Consider the following 19,999-nt stretch of genomic DNA (forward strand, 5'->3'; position numbering starts at 1 on the left):
GAAATCAAATTAAACACAGAGTTGTGTTCAGCAAACAAGTATTGTGTAATGTATGGGAAGTGCTGGAATTAGGTCAGTTAGACTATAAAAAAAATTTCTTTCTGATCCTGCTTCCTTCCAGGGTATTAATCAGACACTTCTGAGAAGAGTGTAATTCAATAGACACAACAATAAAAGAACAAATTATTGACACTTTAGGGATTTAATGAATACTTTAGTTTTTCGTTATTTTTACACAGTAATGTTAATAGATTACTGTAGTATTTCAGGACTCACAGGTTTTGAAAGCCCATGTTACAGAGAACGTGCAACTGGAAGTTTTCCAAATTCTGGATCTGCTGCATCCAATGAGTTCACATCAGAGTGACTTAGCCTTTGTTTTCATTTTGTGATATGAAGAGTAAGACTGGCACTGTGAAAAAGCAGAATGAAGTGGACCTCTCACTACACTGACAGAAAATAAGATAGCTCTCCCCATTACTGTGTGTTGCTTTATTGAGCACTACTGGCTGTTCATGCTGTTCATCATAATTTCCTTCATCTAAAATATGCTGCAGTGTTTTTGTCACCCATCACTTTTCATATAATGCTCTGTAAATCCAACAACAGATGCATCCACGGAAGAATAGCCAAAATAGGATATTCATTTAGTGATCAACAGCCTGCAGCCTAGGGAAATGTACAATTTCCTCGGATGCCTTTTGCAAGTTTCCCATCACGGGACCTTCTTGAACCTCCCACCTTGGATATCATCTCTGAGACCTACCCTCAATGCTCTCCATTCACTGCATGAGAAGGACCTCTCTGCTAAACTGACTTTACCATACAAGGGTTGCCTTTGCATCCTCTTGGTCTCTTACCTGCTTGAAGAGTTAATTTTTCTGCATCCTAAATTTTTACAAATGAGAGACAGAACCAGCCTTCCAACTCTTCACTGTTTCCCAACTTGTATGTGGCTTCCCTGCATTTAAAAGGCACCTTCAATCAGATGATTTTCAACCAAGGTTATCTGCAGAATTCCCATAGTGATGGAAGAGAAGCATATCATTGCAGAAATTGTTTTAGGACAGTCCCATGCCAACCCCTGTCCTCCATCCCTGCTAATCATTTAAAGAAGGCTGTCAGAGTGTCTTGGTTTTGTTGGTTTTTCAAGGACATTCAGTCACAAATCTTGATGTCGCTGTTGAAAAGATGGCTAGATTTTATAACTCCTCCTACCTTAATTGCCAAAAAAGAAATAAAATGTTTAAGGAACAAACCTGTTCCCTAAACATTTTAATGGTCTAAGGTCCATTACCTTAGACCTCTCTGGCATGTTAATTTTCTGAATTTGGCAATCATTTTGATTGAAAACAAATTTCTTAAGATTGAAGTGTTAGTTGTGTCCCAGGAAGCACACCTGACATTTAGGGAAAGCTATGGATAATGAGGGAGGCTGCAAGGTAACTGCTCATTTAATGCCTTTTGGAAGTGTCACTCTGTCCTAAGGTGGAGAAAGGTCCATTAGTCTTCCCAAACTTTACAATTTCAGGAAGAATTGTTTAGTGAGTTAGAAAGATACAAGATACTGAGTACCAAAACTCACCCTTTCTGATAAGTATGTATTAGAAAAAGTATTTTCTTTCTCTATGCTATCTCATTATCCCTATCTCTTTTCTACCTGTCTCTTAATATGAGTCACTGTTTCTGTAAATATGCATGAAATTCAATTATTCTAGCTCAAGTGGGGTTGAGATGGGGGTAACAAAATCCTCTGTGAAGACTGTCTTCTTTCCTGAGTCTAGTTTCACTCTGCATTAATTCGTGGGTGTTTAGGAAATAAACATTTGTGAAATTTGGGTCCCTCCTAGTCTTGTATTGTTTCCTGTGACAGGACGTTGTGTCAGTCCATTTCCCATATTAGCTCCATGTGGATCTCCAAGGTGCCTGTTTCCCATGTCTTAGCATGCTGCAGATGAGAACAAATAGTTGCTATTTACAAACACAGACTCCAAATCAGGAAAGTTGATATTGTTTGTACAGGAAGTCATCACTTATTGTTTTAAAAATGTTCTTCATTTCCGTAATTAGAGTGATACTGAATATGAACTGGATTAAAAAAAAAAAAAAAAGCCCAAAGACCAGACCACAATAAACCCAGTAAGTCCTTTGGTTCAGTGATGAACGTACGCTCCAGCAGAAAATGATCTGGTATAGAGAAGAACAAGTCACAAAGCAATGACAAGGAGACTGCAAGTCCCACAGGCCCCAGGATGACTTGAAGCATTTCTAAAGTCCTGCTTTTAGGGGTCAAGGAGAGGCAGGCTGGTGACTTGCCTTGGAGGAGCTAGTCCTGACACCACCCCTCTTTCAGCTGGAGAGGTCACTACTGAGTTGCAGAGGGGAGTGAGTGCACAGTGTCTCCACAACTCTTGACCCCACACAACTCAGAAATTGAGACATTAGGCAAGGGATATTAATTCTGTTAAGAGTCTTCATCTTTGCCTCAAGAAAACTGATGACCTGACTTTCCCCATGAGCCATGGGAAAAATCTGAAATGAAGCAAACCTCTTTGCCAATTTCTCCGCTGTCCCGGACCCAGAACTGCTCAGAGCTTTGTTTTGTAAGGGAAAATACAGCCAAACAGTAAAAAGGAAAGATTTGCAATGAACGCTCACTGCATACATTGCAGTGAGCCATGAGGAATTTTCTGCTTGAAAAGAGATAATGATGGAATAAAGACATTTAAGAAACACCAAATTATCAGCAGGCTGTTCTGAATCCTATGTAAATTTCCCTGGGGACAGTACTAAGGGCTTTTCTTTCTGTCTGCTTTGTCCCAATATCTCCAAGGCACTTTTCAATTGCTGGAGCTCATTCACTGTCTTCAAAAATGTGTAGTGCACTTAATTCTCATAATTACTCTCAAAATTTCTTGCCTTTGAACAATTGCTCCCATGGTATGACAGAGAAAAGGCTTGTAAGTTCATTTACATTGATATATCAAAGTTAGATTTTTGCATGAATTTAAGCAAACTGTGATTCAAGTTGAAGTGTTGCTATTTTCTGTGATGAAGACTGCTTTTAGCAAGTAATATACAAGAGTAAAATCTTAATTCTTCTGCAACAGAGAACAGAATTCTTCTCAAAGTAAAACTATTTGGCTCTGAGGCAGTAGCCCATTTCCTAGTCAGTGTTCTCCCTCTCCTTGTCTTTTCTCATAATCCTGTGGTGTATGTCTTCTGGTCACTTACTTTTCCTTGCAGAGAGAGACATGTTTTAAAATCAGACCTCTAGGCTGTGTTAGTTGTCTGTTCTCTTCCTATACTTAACAGAGAATAAAAGAAGCTTCTGGTATGTACTGTTCATCACCTACTTTTCAAGAAATCTGGAGAACAAGCTTAGAATAAATTTCTTGCTTTGAGAGGATTTAAGCCAGGTGAGGCAAATCAGAGTTGTGTAATTAAAGGTGCAGGTCTTGAGAGTACTTGTGCTCACCAATGCCTAGAATGTTGAGCATGCCCGCTAGCTGTACGTATTTGATTTGATGTATGTCTTGGGCTCAGCAGTCCAAAATGAAGGGCTTTATCATTAGGGAATTGTTCAAAATGTAAGGCTTTGAAATCCCAAAACATCTGGGATTACGAGCTCATTTTCAAGCACTAAAGTTCTATGCTGCAGATTCTTAGTGTTTTAGAACTTCCTGGGCACCTCCCTGGGAGGTCCTCCTGCTGACAGATAGCTGGATCCAGACCCAGAACTGACATGCATTTAAGATTTAGCTTGAATGGATTGACTCCTGTAATCCTAAAGATACTATTGTTGCAGGACATGGAGGATATCCAAAGAGTTCTGCAAAAGGGTCTCCTAAATCAGAAGCATCAGAGTCAAAATCATTCAACGTATAACAAAAGCAGTAAGACAAAACACCCTGAGAGCTAACAGAAAGGGAGAATTTTATTCTTTTTCCTTTTTCTTCTTATTTACAAATTACACACTGATAAAAGAACCTGCTCAGGCCTGGGAAACTCTTCCTCTCTGTGACTTTTTTTGTCTTTGCTTTTGGCACAGTTTTAGCCTATGAGCAGTACGGTTTTGGCTTACACCGTCGGAGTCAATACTATGATAGCGCTTCTGTTACGAAGAGGAAACCCGTTGGAATTAAACTATGTTGCAGCTGTATCAAGTATGCGGACACATTTTTAGCTTCTAATGAGGTTCCTGTTACAAAACAGAGACCTCTAGGACTTGCTGACGTCAATGGCCTATAATTGCCGCGCTTTTGTCATTGCGTGTGCATGGGCTCCGTATCACAGGACACTGTGGGGAGCGGAGCATGTGCCCACGCTTTGGCTGCATCCAAAGCTCTGCAGTGACCCCTCTGTGGTCCTGCTCCCTCACCAAGGCTCACAGCTCCTACTGAAACAATCATCTTTCCAGGGTGAGCCACCACAATGGAGGGGTACATCTGAAAGTGCATTCCTAGTATTCATTAGCCTTTCTAGGGATTGCTTGCTGAACGTAGCAATAGCTCTGTCGTGGATTTCCTGGCTAATATGACTATTTTTCCTGAAGATTTTTAACTGTGTTTTATTTGTGTCATGGTCCTTTGTTGACAATAGCATAGTGTAACTAGTCTCAAAGTAAAACAAACCAATCTTGTCTAAAAATTTTTGTACAATTGTATTAGAAATTCTTTGTGTCTGAGTGTGCTCCAGATATAAATTAATAATCATAGAAGTCCAGGTAAAAGAAAGAAAAACAAAAAAGAAGGAGAATACTTTATCAGGTTTTCTTTCAAGGTTTAGACATACTTTGTATTTGAAGAGTGTTATTTACTGGTTTACAAGAGGCACGAGTGGAACAACCTTTCTTCTAGAATATGACATACAAAATGGGATTGTTTTTCTTTAAGGAAATTAGGCATATGAGCCGTTCAACAGACATATTTCCTAGGGCATGATTCATCTCATGGTAAAGCATATGTCTAAAACAGGTCAGATGAGTCCCATTACAAAATTCCCCTTTTCTCACCGGGGACAACACCAGTGGTTTGGCTCCTAGCTCACTGAGAAATGTCTGTATTGTAGATGTGCAAGTGAGGCTGGAATGACTCTCGGTGTGCAAGATTCTTTTGGAATTACTTCTGAGCAGCCCCAATAATTTATCTGGGATAAATAAAGTTAAAGAGGTTTAATCCCTTCAATGGAAAGGGAATGTGGCAGTTGGCCCGTGAACTTCAATGAAGTCTGCATGTCTGTTCCTTACTAAAGACTGTGGTCCTTTTCACATGCATGAGGGGAAAGGGTGTTATGTGAATGTGATGAAAATATTTCTCCCCCTTTTAGCCTGAAAAGAATCTTAAGGATGAGCCAAGTGTAAGCAGGTGTTTTGGAAGAACTTGAGAGGATAAGCTTTTAGAGATTTCAAGGAGCTTAGATTTTCCTGCAGAGACTTTTCTTCTTGCAAATGTATGTAAGTCTGACTTACATAGCTCAGATTATTAAAAACAAAACAAACCCAAGAACAGTAGCTGAAGCTTGTGGAAAGAAAAACCCTCTCCACTGTTTCTGAATTTGGCATTTCAGTGTTGGCTAATTTAGTTGTTTGTGCAAACCCCATAAATAGCATAGACAGGTTACTGATACCAGACATAATATTCCTTGTGCTAAGTCTCTTATCACATTTTTATCTGGCTACCAACCAGCTTAGCAAAAAAGCTGCTATTTATGCTCTTTAACAATATAGCAAATGACCTTCATGAATTTTGTGATTTCATGAGTGCTCTGTGGTTTCATGTTGATTGTAACTGAGAGATATTGTAAGGAACACAGTCAACCCAGCACACAGGCAATCATTCTAGGTATAATTTAAAAATACACTAAACTGATTTTTAAGTAACCTTTAACTTATGTTAGTATTCTGGCTATCCAGCTTTCATTTTTCTAACCTCACAGGCAGGTCTGAAGAAAAAAAATCCAACAAAATAAACCAACAACCCAAATAAATAATTCATAAAATCAAGGTCAACCCCTTAGATCTTCCATTCCAAATCCCAATGAAGCTGAATGTGTAACCTGGATGTGGTCTTCAAAATAGGTCAGTCTGTGATGTTCCTTTCATCTAGAGCTTTCTGAACATAGAATTGAGTGAAACTGGCTCAAAAGACTGCTGGTGGGAAATAAAGTCATGCCAGATGTGCTGCCAAGCAGCTATGTGAGGAAGGTTCATTTACCTCCCTTCAGGAAGAAATTGAAAGGAAATGTAGTGGGAGCTAATGGCAGTAGCTGGGGTTGTGATGGGAAGGAAAGAGGAAAAGAAAAGGCAAGGAGAAGCTATTGCCTGGGGAACAGAAGAATTCCATGTTGTTGGCAAACCCTGTCAAGGTGGCATAAGCTGCCCTGGCACTGCTGTGAGTTCAGCTTTGCCTGATCCAGGCTGGTAAACCCTGCACCAGATTCTGATTTTGAGGCAGAGAGAGTATCCCGTTAGGGCCTTTACGATGGAAGGAGAACAAAATCAAAGGGAACCAGGAAAAGCCTCCATGCTCATTATGAAAACAAAACTGTTCTTAGGAAACATGATGCATATTCCTTTTAATCAAAAGCAGGAAGACATTTGGAGCACTCGGGGCCATCGATTGCCCTCTGGCCCATGGCGGAAGTCCCTGGTGATGTCAATGGGAGCTCTGCACGCGAATAGCGGGGGCACGGCGACGCCTCGGCGCACACTGCAGGGAGGGCACCAGGAGAGCTGTCACCGAGCCTTGGAGCCCACCAAGGGCAACCAGAGTGTTTCTGCTGCTTTCATACAGCTCTTTGTTGGCTTCTTCAGGTGTGGACGTGCATTTCCACTGAAGAAGAAGAAAGAAAACATGGTGTTTTATGCTGGTTTCCTGGCCCCCCAGGAATTCTGCGAGGTCTGACCTGCACAACCCCCACTGCCTCAATACTGGCATCAGTCAGTGGTGACACTGTCTGCAGACAGCACCGGCAGTCCCCAGAACAGCTCTTCCTCACACTTACAATGATCTGGAGATTATGGTACAGGAAACCACTTTGCAAAGCTTGCTGGGTTTGGGCAGAAGCTCTTAATTTTGTGACAAAGACAAACGAGTCTTTGGGGAGTAGTAAATCGGTTTGTCTGGTGATGTTAAGGGGCAGGTGACCTCTTCTGTGCTGCAGTCCCTGAAACAAAAAAGGTTCTTTTCCCTGTGCTACAAACAGGTTCATTCTTGGTCTTTCCTTGAGTCGTCCTGCAGAGGAAATGTCAGCCTAACAAGTCCTCAGGGCATTTTTTATTACATATGCATCCTCTATTACTCATAAGTTCCTTTCGCTATCTCAGTGGATGTTTGATACCTACTATTAAATAATACTTTGTGGGTTTCATTTCAGAAAGTTTGTATCAATTTCATTAAACCACTTTAGCAAAATTTTTTCTGTATCCTGGAGTACATTTGAGATCTTCTGCCTTAGGATTCTCACTGGTATAAATTAGAGCAGAATCCATTTCTCTTCCTGTTTGATGTCTCAAACAAAAATATTATTGCATATAGTAAGAAAAGAGGATCCTAAGGGCAGAACAGTTTGATGACCCTGGGAAGTGCATATCATACTTTTGAAAGACAAGCAAAAGTAACTTACTTGAAGAACTGCTTGAGTGAACATAGGTCAACACACAGAAGTTTGGGGCCAGAACACTTAAATCAAGTGTTACAGTTTGAGGTTTTATAAGGGATTGGTTCTTGCTAACTTTACTAATTTCTTATCCAAGAAAGATTTCCATTGTTATTTCTAGGAGTTTTGACTGAGTGAAAATAATGGGATTTGCCTGAAAAAACATTAGAGCTGTAGATAAGCATAGAATTAAGATCTTAATGTTCTGCTTTTTTTAGGAGTTAAAAACCAAACCTTATGTGAATTTGGAGGTAGTCTATCTGCAATGTGAGTCAAACTGAAACCTCAGATCTGAACACCTGCAAAGAAGATTTGGAGCCAGAGCCCGTGGCTTAAGCCCCTCTTTGTTAAGTGGCCCAAACAATAGCAGCAGCAATGTTCCCTGTTCCCAGCGCAAGCTATTTATGACAATGCCCTTTGTTAAAGGGATTGTTCAAGGGACGGTAAATTACTCTGCCAAGCTTTAGCTTTGACTCAAGAGGAATTAATGTTTTCCTGGCATTTTCATTTACCTTGTCACATAAAAAAGAGACACATAGGTATTGTGATAGTGGGAAGGAGGAGAAGAATTAACTCTCTCGAGTGCGTATTCTCGGAGGTGAAAAAATGGCTGGATAATCACAGTAGATTCTTTCTCCTGATGCAGTCAGTGTGAATTTTTCCTATCAATTTCCTTGCAGACAGCAGAAGATGTGCTTTATAGGGGGTTCCTGATAAGTGAATTTCAGCTCACTTCCCATACATTTACTTTTCCTGGTGATAAAAAGATATAAATGCCATGAAATAAGAAGCAGATATCTCAGCAGTAGAGGTTAGAAGTGTTGCTGTAACAGAAAAAATGGACTTCAACCGTCCTGAAATTTAAAGAAGATTTCAAAGTACTGATACTGTTATTGAATGATACGTATACCTTCAAATACTTAATAATAGTTTGATGAAGATGTTTAGACAAAAGTAAACAGAAGATTGATTTCAGGACTTTGTTTAGCTTTCATTACAGACAGGGCTAGTCTGTTTTTTTAAGTCTGTGCAGTGTTACAATTCCCATGCAATGCCTTAAAATTTCACAAATTAACTTTTATTTTTTCTTCTTTTGCAGATACAAGCAATCCATTTGTAGAGATGCACAGTGATATACCTAAAATAATAAACATGGCTGTAGGAAGAGAAATGATCATTCCATGCAGAGTCACAGATCCAAACATTGCTGTTACTTTAAAAAAGGTACCTCTATCCAAGCATGCTCTGAAAGTGTTACTGTGGATGATGTTTTTGTTTGTTTGTTTACAGCTATTGTAATGCTTCTGAATATTTTGACAATTTAATATTTCTTATGCAATGTTTCTGGGCGTCAATGTGTTCAGAAATATTTCAACCCTGGAGGCTTCATTTTGAGTCGCACAGAAGGACTTCATCAAATCTCCAAAAGGGTGGAAATTTTCTGAAGAAATTTAAACTTTTCATACTACTTTATTAAATCCTCGCTAGCAAAGGTTTCTTAAGCCCAGGAAGGAATTTCTTGTTAGGAGACGAGATTTCCTCCCACCTCTTCCCTTGCCCTTCCTCTCTTTTCCTTTTCTGTCCTCTGGAACAGCCGGTGAGTCCCTGGGGACTTGCTGTGGCTGTACAGGGATCTTTGCAAGCCTTTGCCCTACCTCACTCCCACCAGAGACTTTGCTGCTTCCTTTGACATGTGAGCACACTTAGACAAGGGATGGCTTTTCTTTGTGGGGAAACTTTGCAGAGAAACTGCAACATTTGATGTGGTAGGGCTAGTTTCAGAGAGAAAGGAAAGAAAAAAGATATTCCCATGTTTTAGGAAAACATTTGCCTCCTAGATACCTTAAGAGTTACATGGACAGCTAACTGAACCATATGTATGCAGTTAAGTACCTGGTATCAAGACTGAGAATGGGGCATTTTTTCAAAGTTACCTCTTTTTTTTTTTAAAAAAATTAGGTGGAGGTGGCAAAGAAGTTTTATTTCTAAATAGAGGGAGTTATGTACATACTGGCAATGAAAGTTCAACACTGTTGAAAGGAAAGGAGGTTTGTCTCTTTATAGAATAACGTGCAATTGCCAAACAATACCACTCTAAGGTACTTATCTAGTGCAACATAAGTCTTTGATTATTCTTTGACTGTAGAGCTTTACACCAACCGCAAATTTTATCAATTCTTTCAAGTGCTGCTCTGCTAATATAGATACTGATTTTGCTGCTTGGTTTTAACCTGTTAAATTCCATGAAAGAGAACAAAATGCAAAGAAAAGAAAGTGATCTGACCCAGGACATTACCCTACGTGTGTAGGTACACACACACACACACACGAACACACACACACACAGTTTTCTTGCAAGAAGATGCACAACGTTGTGTGGCAAGGGAATCAAAAGCAAGTGAGATGTAGCATTCCACAGAAGGGGGGTTGTAAAGTGGGAATTTATTTGGGCACTGTAGTGTTGCATCTGAAATCTCAGCATATTAGATTTCTAGCTGAGAAAATTCCTGTCAGGTTTCTCTCATTAAACAATATTAAAAAAAATTTCTCCTTATTTGTAGAAGATTGAAATGTAGCTGCTCTTTTTTTTTGATATCAACTTGCCTTTAGCTTGGGCTTGTAGTGTAAGGCACAGTTTTACACCATTAAAACCAGATGTAATACTCTCAGAAGGAGAAGGAGGAGGTAGAGCCAAGCCTTGAAAGAAAGGATTAGTTGCTTACATGTTTTGCATTCCAGGAAAAATAAATGTGTTCCCTAATTAATCCTAGAATTTCCTGAAGCATGTAAGCTACAATGCATTACATCATATCTTACTTTATTTATCTTCTATGACACCCTTATATGAAGATTCCAGCACAGTTTTACTCACAGGGCAATTAAGAGATGTGTTAAATGCATTCCACAGCTGCAGGCATACTACTGCTGGAGAAATGGCAAGAGCTATTTTGTGTTTTCCATCAGTGATAAAGGAAGAATTTGGTGTCCTCATAAAGAAGTCCTCTGGAGCTGGAAAGAAAATACCAGCTTTAGTGTTATTAGGTTCTGCCTTCTGTATTGCCAGGAAGTAAAAATACAAAATATTTTTAATAATCTCTCTCTTCTGGAAGGAATCCCTACAGTTTCATGAGCACTGCCTCCAGTGTTTGTTTCTTCGCAGTGCTACTTCTTAGTGGACCAATATGGGAAAGGTTTATTTATTATCCATCTTCAAAACTACAAACCATTTTTTAACTCAAACTTCATCTTTACTTTAGTCAACCTTTTCAGATACTGTGTTGCTTTCATTTTCAGGCTGAACATCTGTGCAGATTGTATTTTATAGCATCGCAATCACATAAAACATAGGAGAGGAATCTTCAAAAATCAAGAAGCTAAGAAAATATGGACTGGGAAATGGGGAGGAAGCTTTTAATCCCTATTTCAAATTCAGCCTTCAGGTCCTGATATAACCTTTATCTGCAGGAGCTGATGATCTTTTCCTTATCATATGAAGAATTGTGAAAACAATTAATAGGTTTGATCTAATGCTAATAGTTAGATATTCAGAGCCTCTGAAAACATCATTCCTATCAACATGATTCTGGCAGCCTCATTCAGGATCCATAAAATAAGATAAACCTTATTGCAAGTAAGCTGTGCACTTCTCTTACCTCTTCATTTGTTCTTATCTTGATAAATGGAGAAAGTATCACCTTTTGATACAATGATTTAATCCATCTGTTTACCAAGAATCCTTTTGGATTCTCCATCATAAAAACAATGACATTCATAGGAATAGAAGTAAATAAGCTTCAGTACAAGGAATAAAAAGTGGAAAGAAACCCAAGGGATGTTGTGAATCACATACGCAGACAATCTGAATTCTTAATAATGCCACCTCATCCTTCCCAAATTGATGGAAGGGGAAACATGAAAGAAAAGCCAAACATTTGAGAAGCTAATGTACATTTTAATGAAACTTTTAGTTGTCTCTTTCCAATACAATCTGCCTTTGGAAATGTGGGGAACCACAGCTTGACTATAACTCTTGACCATATGTACACACACAGCATGGTGCTGCATTGTGTTAATGCAACCAGGTACCAAAAACATTCAGCAAAGATGGAGCAAAGAAGGAGGCACAGCCTATACCGAAAATAGTTGCATTTGAAACAAAGTACAAAGAAGGTAAAAGGCCAAGAATGCACTGGGAGCCACAGTGATAGGGTTCACACAGATTAGTATGTAGACAATAAATTCCATGTTTACTGTAGCCGTCGCAACAAGCTGATTCTTTGAATGCCTCTGACTCACTGTTGGTTCCCATCTGAAAGCTATTATTGTGGCTGAATTTATCTTCTGCTGCTTCAGTGGAAGTTTCACTATTTCTTCATAGGTTTTCTACTTCTCTCTGTGATAACCAAATGGCCAAGATTTTTGACAAGGCTTTGAACTACACTGGCTGTGCTCTGCATAGGGGCAGGACCAGATGACCTATGGAGGTCCCTCCCAACCTAAATTATTGTGTTATTCTCAGATCCTCTGTCTTGTACCATCCACACAGTGATCAGCATGGTGACTTCAGTTTTCTGAAGTTTTCCTTCTCGTAACTTAGTGTTGTGTTATGCTTTCACAGGTGACTGGCGTAAGTTAGTCTCAGAGATGCAAAAGAATTATACAAAAAAGATGTAGCTCTAGTGGTTTTGAGGAGTGTCAGATGAGTAAACTGTACAGGCAAAGATTTGCCTCCAGGATAAGTAAGCCTAGTGGACATCCAGACAACTCACAAAATTACAAGTTGCAAAATAGGACTCTTCTGGGTGTTTTGGTTACTTTTGTATTCCTGGAGTAAGGCTAATACAAAGTCAGTAATACATCAATTAAGTAATGAATGTGCAGTGAATGAATTCTGTGGGAAATGCTAGTCTAGGAAAGCTCTCACCCTCTAGCTTCACTTTCTTCCTGAAAACATGTACAGAAATATGTTCGGAAATAGTTTGATTTTCACCAAAGCAGGAAAAGGATAAATCCAATTGAAGCTTATGAATACATAACTATTAACTAGTTACACCAAAGTTGAAAATGCATTTTGTTTAGAACAGGAATGGCAAGAGAGCTCGTAGGGACCAAGATATTGTTGAATGGTAGCCAGCAGGCTGTAACCTAATGGGCTTTACTAGTGTGTGTGCTACACACACTTCCCTGTGATTTGCATGCTTATTATAGCATCTTATCCGCTGTTGTAAAGATAAGGAATTCTACCACGTCATTTTGTGCTCTGTATTTATTGCTCATTTGATTCATCATGAACTTGGTTGTTTTGGAGGAAGTGGCATGAGATGAGTGAGTGTAATCTCAAGGGTGTCTTTCTGCGCAGGCAGCAGCGAGGGTGCCACATTGTAGGGAGAAGCTGTACCCCATGGGAGGGAGACAGACTTCATTCTGCTTCCCCCGGCCTCTGACAGCCACCCATGCTGGCTTTGCTTGTAGGAAGGAAAGGGCTGTCCAGCACATGAGTCCTCTGCTCAAATAAAGGGGAAGAAAGAGATGAAGGGACACAGTGAGACTGGTACATGGTGGGAAATGATGGACTGCAAGGTGCTTAGTTGATCCAGGGATCTTTCCTTATGACCATAATTCATTTAAACTCTGCTCTGTGCCATCTTTAAAAATATCTTATTTTTACTGTTAAAACAGGCGTTATTCAAAGTAGAGTTATATCCAGGCTTTGTACTCATGGCTGATCTCTGTGCTATCCAAATGGTGGCATTTATTCCATCAATAAGGTATAACAAAATAGCATGACCTGAAAATGAGAGGTTTTGTCTGAGATCTAATGGCTGTGTTAGGCTTTATTCCTTCAGGTTTTTCTTGATACCTTATTAAAATGGGGCTTAAAGGGCAAAGGATCATAATGTAAAAGGTAACTTGTACTGCTGACAAAATGAACGTTTGATCCCACATGGCAATAATTTTTTTGTTTGTTTTTTAAGTCTTTTAGGCAAAATAAATATGACATGCATGGATTGAATCCTGGCAGGAATTTCTTAAAGCCACAAAATGACAGCAAATTAAGCCCATTTGTCATCTCTGTTGAAAAGTGTGTATTTGTTTCTCTGTGTTGGAACCAGGATACTTAATTGCAAATGTTCCTGGAGATGAGCACTTTAGCTGCCAACCAGGAGCCAACAGAATAGCAGCCTAACTGCTAAAACTAATGGTAGTGTCAATCTATTGTGTCATAAATTACATCCTGTTATAAATAATGAAATCCTGGAAACAAATGCAGCATTCGCATTCTTCACCCAGGTTTTTCCTCTATTTTGTGATGAAAATGTGACTTGAAAAACCCACATTATTAAATGTCATCCTTTTCATATTGATTGGCATTTTTTTGAGTGCTTTTTCCCCCATCCCTTTTTTACTAGGCTACTTTGATTAGAGAGTAGACATGAGGATGAGCTGTTTTTCTGATGTGTGTTTGGCACTTCCAGATTCCACGAGAAACCCTAATCCCTGATGGCAAAACAATAATCTGGGACAGCATGCAAGGCTTCAGAATACCTAAGGCAACTTACAAATTCATCGGGCTCCTGAGCTGTGAGACAACCATCGCTGGGCACACGTACAGCACCAAGTACCTAACGCACAGAGAAAGTAGGTGGCATTCTCCACCCCCTGCCCCCCAGGAAGCACCCTGCCCTGCTGGCATCACTAATTGTTCTCCCTCTTTGCCACGTGCAGCCAACACCATTTTTGATGTTCAGTTAAGCACCCCACGTCTCGTCAAGCTGCTGAAGGGAGACAGCCTAGCAATTAACTGCACTGTCACTGCAGCCTGGAACACCAGAGTGCAGATGACATGGACTTACCCTGGAGAGGTGAGTGCTCTGCCTGGAAGGGAGAAATCAGAGGTTTCCCACAGATCATGCTGCATCTAGCATCCCGGGAGGAATTCTGCTTCGGAATACTTGCCATTGTTTGCATTCCATCATTTTGACCCTCGCTGACATGTCTCTTAAGGTTTTCTTTTTTTTTCCTTCTGATGCTTAATTTCATAAGTAAACATGTTTACACAATGTGCTCTGGTTATATTGCATAATCACGAGCAAACGCTAGAATTGTTTCATCTCTGGGAGCTTCTTTTCGACCTGATGGAACAAGAGAAATTTATCACCCCACCCCAGGCAGGGGCTCTCTCTTGCGACAAAAAAGTTTTCAGTCTTGAGGCTGTCTTCTCAACACATTCATTCCAAAGACTGGCAGACAGTCAGGCACCCGATTTGAGCATGTTTGGAAAAGGTATTTTGATTTAACTAGCCAAAATCTCATTTGTTAAGTGTCAGACGAACAATCCTCTTGTTTTGACAACTACAGGAATGATCTTGAATGAGCTTCTCCACCCCCCACATTGGGAGCATCCTCATAAATATTTGTCACTTACAGAATAACTGCCAGGGAGTCCGTGTAAAACTGATAAGAAATTTGACATTAGCTTAAGGTTTACAACTCCCATTCCTTTCATGTCAGTTTGATTTATGCTGGTGATTCAAGTCAAGATCATTTATTATGTCACTCATTGTATCTAATCACAGGCTGAAATTATGATTGCATTATACAGGGAAGATTAATGCAATTGTTTATTGCTTACTGTAGCCATTTTCCCTGGCATTTTTTCACCTCAGAAATAAACAACTTAGCAACAAGAAATGCTTTAAATATATTATATTGCTTGTCACTGCCCTACCAAGCCCTATCTGGGCACCACACTTGTGAAATTGTGCTTTGTTTTTATTTAGATGGTAACTGAAGGGTGGTCAGTGTTTATAAGACATCAACAATGTCCTGGGTTAAATAAACGTTGAGGCCAAATGCTGAGGGGGAGTTGCAGGAAATAACTCCTCAGAGTCACATTATCTTCAGTTCCACCCTGCTATTCCCTTGCCAAATCTAGTCCCTTTTCCATCTGTAGCATTTCCAGAATTCTCCCCTCCTTGTGTAAATTTCCTTTTCTTCTGTGTGTCTGTTCCCTATGGCACTGAATCCAGGCACCAAACTATGTGCTGCTCTTCATATCATGGCTTCAGGGACTTTTAGGAGCAGTGCTGGACAATGGCAATGGGGAACTGGGCATGCTGATATGACAGGCTATATAAAAGGGAGGATCTTCCTCCCTTAGATGCCATGATACCTTGGATGAACATAGGGATGAATTGCCCTATAAGGTTGCTTGTATTTTTTATTGTTGACCCTCTGGAAATGTTAAGCATCCTTTGCTTATCTGTGCTGTACAAAGACATCTGGGATTTTTTTATTAAGTTATGGTGGAAGTACAGGAAAATAAAAATCTCAGGAAATGCTCATGAAAATTGGTTTGATCGAGCTCTTTCTTGTTCATTTCTTTGGCTCTTATAGACAAGGAGAAGAGGTTCTGTAACGCAGCGTATTGACCAGAAGAATTCAGAGGCCAACATTTTTTACAGTATCCTCGTTGTGGACAGAGTGCGGGACATCGATAAAGGCCAGTACACCTGCCACGTGAAGAGTGGGCCATCCATCAAGGCTGTCAACACAACAGTCATTGTCTATGGTAAGAAGTGGTGCACATTTGTGGAATATTCAGTGTTCCTGTACCAAGGTCAGCTGTGTGATGGTTTTACATTGTGACACAAGGCAGGAGCCATCGTGGGCAGAAAAAGGGAAAAGAGGGAGGGGGACACTCCAGGATGGAAAACCTGTGCTATTTCCTCCATGACTGTTTTCTTCTGTTGGCAATAGACATGTTAATGTTCAATTTCATCACTTTTGTCTGCTAGATATTGTGATGGAGCTGTCCTCAGTCAGTTCTAGGAGATACAATCAGGCAAATTCTAATTTGAGGGGAAAAAGAAGGTACAAGCATAATTTAAATAGAAAAATCCCACTTCTGCTTCTATGGTACTTATGCATTTCTATGAAAAAATAAACAAGAAATAAATACGCTAACTCTACATGGAGCTGGTAGCTGGTAGCCCATTCAAAAAATGCAAATCATTAATGTAGGTTTTACAGCAGGACTCTTGATCAAGTTCCCTATGGTTTGTCTGGGCCTTCTGTGAAATCTGGAAATTTCTGATATTATTTCAAATGCTTATGAATAAGGACTTTTTTTGCATCAGGTCTCTTTGGGAAGTGACCTTCTTTGGGACACCCTGTTACAATTAGAACTAGCCAGGATCTTTGGAGCACCATTGGTGTTGAGGCCAGGTGGCTGGTGGGTGTCCTCTACAACAGATGACTCATGGTCAGAATATGGATTTATTACATATTTTCAGCAGTGTATCCTTCCTCTCCTATCTGGAAGTGGGGGCTAAGTACTCTGTGTTGGTATCCTTGAGAGAAATTTCAACCCATTTTCTCTAGAATTTAAGTTCTGGAATAAGGCACTGGGAACACAGGATGAATCCTGATAACCACTTACTGTATCTTAAACAGATAAACTGCATCTTTCAGAAAGAGAGGTTTAGATTATAATTTAAATCAGAGAAGTCAGCCTGCATTCACATAAGCAGCCCCATCTATAGGGTACCAATATTAGAAAGAGACTGTATGAATAAAGGTTTGCAGAATCAGGGCTGTATCTTTATAACTTAACTTGTGTAATTAAACTAGTTATTTGTCTTGTGCATATTATTTTCAATGTATGTGGTAAGTGTGATTAAATGTTGAACTTGTTTAATGGATGTCCATCATCCTTATGCAGTTCGTAATGTGAGTAAATATTGCATCCCAGGTACCATCAAAAGGACAATCAAGAATTTTTTATACTTTGAATATTTTATTTTGCACAAGTTGGCAGGAGAGAAAGAGATATTTTCCAATGTATTGTATGAATTTTATGGTTTTTTGCCTCTTGGAAAAGCCATCAACTTGGCAGAGAGTTGGAGATAGGGGGCAGAGCAAATGGATAAGAACAAATTCCAGCAGGTTGTTTTTATTCCAGTGAAGTGACAAAGATTTGCTGGTTTGATGAAACAGCTGTTTACCGATGAAGTTTCTGCCTTTTCCTTTGCTATTTCTCTGAAGGTCCCTTAAATCCTCTCTGGAAAAATATTTTCTTTTGGAACATTCATTGATCCTTGGCCTGTAAGAGTGAAAAGGTCATCTGATCATCCTCAGTTCAGCCTCCCACATACTACAGAGCAACTTTATATCTTGTGCCCTTTTTTCTGGCTGGACACAATGTGAATTTGGCTAGAGTGTATCTTCTCCAAGCAGATTCATGCCCTGGGAACTGCTCTCAGTTTCTTGTATATTTATGGTATTCCTTTATATTTTATAGATCTCTAGGAGATTAGGCTCTATTCTTGCTGTTAACATGTGGGAGCATCAAAATTACTAAAGATAATTTTTATTTGGAGTCACATTTTCTTTAGTAGAGCTACTCATTTTGCAGGGTGAAAATCAGTAATGCAAAGCTATGTTTTTTATTTTGTTTAAGATAAAATGTTCATTAATTTGAAACGTCGAAGAAAAACTGCGCTGGAGGCTGTAGCTGGAAGAAAATCCTATCGTTTGTCAATGAAAGTGAAGGCATTTCCCTCTCCAGAGGTTATATGGTAGGACAAAAGTTACTTACACATGTTCATCCTGGACCTCTTTTTATAATAGAGTTGGGGAGGGTCTTTTTGAAGTTTCAGAGCTGCCTGGGGTTCTGAGAACATTACTTCCATTTCACAAGTTCAAGAAAGGAGATATGGAAAGTTTAAAGATCCTCAAATAGGTGTGATATGTCTCCTCTTGAAATCAATGGATGCTCTATAGCTAAATATCTCTACCGCTTTGACTGAAGTGTTGCATCCCACTTTGCTCAGACCTAGATATGAAACCTGAACTTGCTTTTCAGACAGTAAGAGAAAGAAAAGAAGGCTTTCATTAAAATGAATTATTGACTTGAGTCATACAGACATGCACTATTGCAAAAAACTGGAAGTTGGTATTATTATGCAGTGATCTGCAGGTTGTAGACCTACTGCAGCACAGCATTCACTGGATCATTCATTTTGTCTCGTGTAAATTGTGTTAAGAAATTTTTGGAACAGTTTTTATTTTTATTAATCCAATCCACTTTCATGTGCAACAGTGTTATCTATTCATGATCTCAAGGATTTTTTTGTTTAAATAATTTAAAACACCAGTAGCTCTGGCTCAAATAATTGCACTTTAACAAAGGGTCTATGACAAGACTGATTAAGAACACAAACTATACATACATGATTAGTGGGAGTTCATGTTACAACCAGGAATTAATTTTGCTCCAAAAGTGTTGTCTTGTTTTACAAAACCTTTACACTTATGGCTTCATGCGAAAAACTGAGAGGTGAGTGTGACACTGATGCCAGCCATTTATACATAATTTTCTGCTTTTCCAGTGTTCGAGTTTATTGACTACACATATAGATCCAAAACTTCTGAACAAAAAAAAAATCTCAAACATTGTAACAAATTTTAATTTTTTTTAAATTTAAAATTAAGGTTGGTCAAACATTGGAATAAATAGTCCAGAGTGGTGGTGGAGTATCCATTCTTGGAGATACACAAAACCATACTGAAAATGGTCTTGGGCAATCTTCTGACATTGCTTTGTACAGGACATTAGACTAAATGACTTCCAAAGGCTTTTTCAGCTGCAGTTATTTTGTGATTCTGTAAAATACACAAACAGTGAAAAGCCTAAATCCATAAGTCCTTTCACCAAATTTTAGTGCTCGTCTAATAACAGTAAGAGTTTTTTCTAAAAACTTACTAAAAGCTGTGAATCATTTAGATCAAATCCATCATTATAATGAATATATGTTGCACCCTTCTACTAACATCATGTTAACCTTCTTGCAGCTTGTTAAAATGCACTTTACACTGTAGTTTAGACTTCGAAGAAAAATATTTTGCTTCAGGAATCTGTGTGTGAGCAACAGTTAGTACTTTCTACATTGATTTTCTGTTATCTTTAAAAACATTCACTTGATAGCAGGATATCTGATTCTTAAGTGCTTATCTAATCTACTTACTCTTCCTCTTCCTAAAATCACAGCTGTGCTTGGAGTACTGTAATACTTTGTCCCAGGATGTATTCTGAGGTCATAGAGAAATGGCCAGTGCAAGATGATGCAACCTTTATTTCTGTGGCCCACTCTTAGCCAAAATGGTTGCTTTTTAGACTAAATGGTGGTCACAGCCATGAACAACTGGGATCTTCAGAGACAGCGTTGCAATTTTCAGCAACTCTCAAATACCATAGAGCCCCAAGAGTCAGATTCTTATAAATTTTAATATATAGAATAGTATTCTCTATAGTGGTTTACAAATATCAGCAATCTTA

At 39.2% G+C, this 19,999-nt stretch overlaps 1 protein-coding gene across 1 annotated transcript in view; it reads left to right on the forward strand.

Moving 5' to 3' along the window:
* The window catches only part of FLT1 (fms related receptor tyrosine kinase 1), a 108,675-nt gene that overhangs the window by 16,491 nt on the left and 72,185 nt on the right, over nt 1-19,999 (forward strand). The window contains 5 exon segments of the mRNA XM_036404076.2: nt 8,759-8,883; nt 14,136-14,298; nt 14,386-14,522; nt 16,057-16,231; nt 18,122-18,239. Of these exon segments, the coding sequence (XP_036259969.1) occupies nt 8,759-8,883; nt 14,136-14,298; nt 14,386-14,522; nt 16,057-16,231; nt 18,122-18,239 (718 nt within the window).

The sequence above is a fragment of the Molothrus ater genome, chromosome 2 (genome assembly GCF_012460135.2).
Source record: "Molothrus ater isolate BHLD 08-10-18 breed brown headed cowbird chromosome 2, BPBGC_Mater_1.1, whole genome shotgun sequence".
NCBI lineage: Eukaryota > Metazoa > Chordata > Aves > Passeriformes > Icteridae > Molothrus > Molothrus ater.